Source organism: Cricetulus griseus, chromosome 3 (assembly GCF_003668045.3).
Source record: "Cricetulus griseus strain 17A/GY chromosome 3, alternate assembly CriGri-PICRH-1.0, whole genome shotgun sequence".
In the NCBI taxonomy this organism is placed as follows: domain Eukaryota; kingdom Metazoa; phylum Chordata; class Mammalia; order Rodentia; family Cricetidae; genus Cricetulus; species Cricetulus griseus.
The window spans coordinates 93,891,828-93,894,151 of NC_048596.1; the positions used below are offsets into that span (position 1 = coordinate 93,891,828).

The 2,324-nt window shown below is 52.5% G+C and overlaps 1 protein-coding gene across 1 annotated transcript; it reads left to right on the forward strand.

Moving 5' to 3' along the window:
- Nucleotides 1-271: 271 nt before the first annotated feature.
- Mrpl17 (mitochondrial ribosomal protein L17) lies at nt 272-1,715 on the forward strand. The gene is made up of 3 exons (XM_027404962.2): nt 272-473; nt 749-817; nt 1,120-1,715. The coding sequence occupies exons 1-3, from the start codon at nt 300-302 to the stop codon at nt 1,405-1,407; spliced, it is 531 nt and encodes a 176-aa protein (XP_027260763.1). The 5' UTR covers nt 272-299; the 3' UTR covers nt 1,408-1,715.
- The last annotated feature ends 609 nt before the right edge of the window (nt 1,716-2,324 follow it).

The following is a 2,324-nucleotide window of genomic DNA, read 5'->3' on the forward strand; positions in this document are numbered from 1 at the left end:
CGCTCAAGAGAACCCCACCAGGGGGCGCTGAGATGCCCGGCTCGCCACCGAGCAGCCGCAGACCCTGAGGCTCGCCCAGCTCGCCGCTCCAGAAACGTCAACACGTCTGCTCCGCCCTCCCGCAGACTGCCAGCTAGGCAGGCCCTGATGCGCACGCGCACACACACACATGCCACGCGCCGAGCTCCTGCGCATGCGTGCGCTGGGAGTTGTTTCCGCCCCTTCTCTGCCGTAGTTTCCCTTTCCGCCTTCTTCCCCCCCCCCCCCCCCGCCCGCAGAGGTGGGACTAAAGTGGGAACATGAGGCTGTCGCTCGCAGCCGCAGTCTCCCACGGCCGCGTCTACCGCCGCTTGGGCCTCGGCCCGGAGTCTCGCATCCACCTGCTGCGGAACTTGCTCACGGGCCTAGTGCGCCACGAACGCATCGAGGCGTCATGGGCACGCGTGGACGAAATGAGGGGCTACGCGGAGAAGGTGAGAGCCGGGACCGCGCTGGCCGTGTGTGGGGATGAGGGCCACGCTGGGAAACCTCTCCACGGAAGTGAATCCCGTCACTCAGCTGAGCACGTTCCTCCCGCGCTGCAAACGGAAGGCTGGTTGGGGGCGGGGGAGGGGGAGCGCTGCGGAGTTAGGAGCGCCCTGAATTAGCTTAGCTTGTGGGATGATTGGATGAAGGTAAGACATTAGAAGACCAAGGTGGGTGCCTCGATTCTTGATCGTGTTGCATTGGTGATGTTTTGTTCTCACAGCTCATCGACTATGGAAAGCTGGGCGACACCAACGAACGAGCCATGCGCATGGCTGACTTCTGGCTCACGGTGAGTGCTCCCTGCCTTGCTGGCGGGGAAGAAATCGTTAGAGGACCGGGTAGATGTAAGGCAGGGTATTCGCTTGTATGTCATAGTTAGGAGCTACCTTAGGCGAATGTGTCCCTTGTTTGAACCGGAAATGAATGTGCACCTGCTCAGCTCCCTGTAAGTGGTTCTGTGTAATTTGGTACAAGATTGGGTGATGGGGAAAGCCTGTGAAGACTGTTTGAACCTACCTACCTCTGGGAATAATTGAGTTAGATGCCTCTGCAGTTATGACTGTTTTCCTCTGATTAATTCTTCCCATCTAGGAGAAGGACTTAATCCCAAAGCTGTTTAAAGTACTAGCGCCTCGGTTCCAGGATCAGAATGGGGGCTACACAAGAATGCTGCAGATCCCAAATAGTAAGGAGCAAGATCGGGCCAAGATGGCAGTGATTGAATATAAAGGGAATTGCCTCCCTCCCCTGCCTGTGCCTCGAAGAGACAGCAACCTTACTCTCCTAAACCAGCTGCTACTGGGACTGCAGCAGGACCTGCGCCATAAACAGGAAGCAAATCTCCACAGCTCCCACACGGCTCAAGCACCAAAGACTTAACTGGAGCTGCAAAGTACATGGCTCTCATGGGTGTGTTCACAAACCTGGCTCTCATGGGTGTGTTCACAAACCTTGGAGCTCTTGTAATGTGTGAGAACTGGAAGTAGCATTGTAAAGTGGACGGTGGAAACCGGGGCCCAGACCATTCTGCTGACTCGTGGTCCTCTCTATGCACAGTAGATAAATTTTTGATTGGATTTATGAAATTGATTTTTGTTTTCTTCCCCTAGGATTTCTGGAAAGTGAGAGGCATCCAGATGCTCAGCCACCTAAAATAGTAAATTCACAGCTTGTGTTTCTGAGTCTTAGATTTAGTTTTGCTTTGCTTTTTGGTATGGGAAGGAAGTCCTGCTGTTGTAATCGAAGCTGCATCCAAAGTTCTGCAGTCCTCCTGTCCAGCTTCCCCAGTGCTTGGCCTTCTAATGTTCACCACCACACAGGGCCAGTTGCTTATCTTTTTTTCTTTTTCTGAGGCAGGGTTTCCTCTGTGTGACCCTGGCTGTCCTGCAACTCTGTAAATCAGACTGACCTGCCTCTGCCTCCTGAATGCTGGAATTTAAAAGGTGTGTGCTACAATGCCTGGCTCAGTTTGCCTATCTTAACACTTAAGTGGACCCTGTATCTCTTGATTTCAAACTAGCTTCCTGTGGTGACTATGGTTAATATCCAGCCTAGAAACCCACCCCTTGGGATTTTTGATTGTTTTCTGTTTTGTTTTGGTATGAATACTCTGTATGTATGCTTGCATACCAGAAGAGGGCATCAGATCCCATTATAGATGGTTGTAAGCCACCATGTGGTTGCTGGGAATTAAACTCAGGACCTCTGGAAGAGCAGCCGGTGCCCTTAACCACTGAGCCATCTCTCCAGCCCCTTTTGTTTGGTTTTTATGATGTAAGTTATGTATTTTGATCATA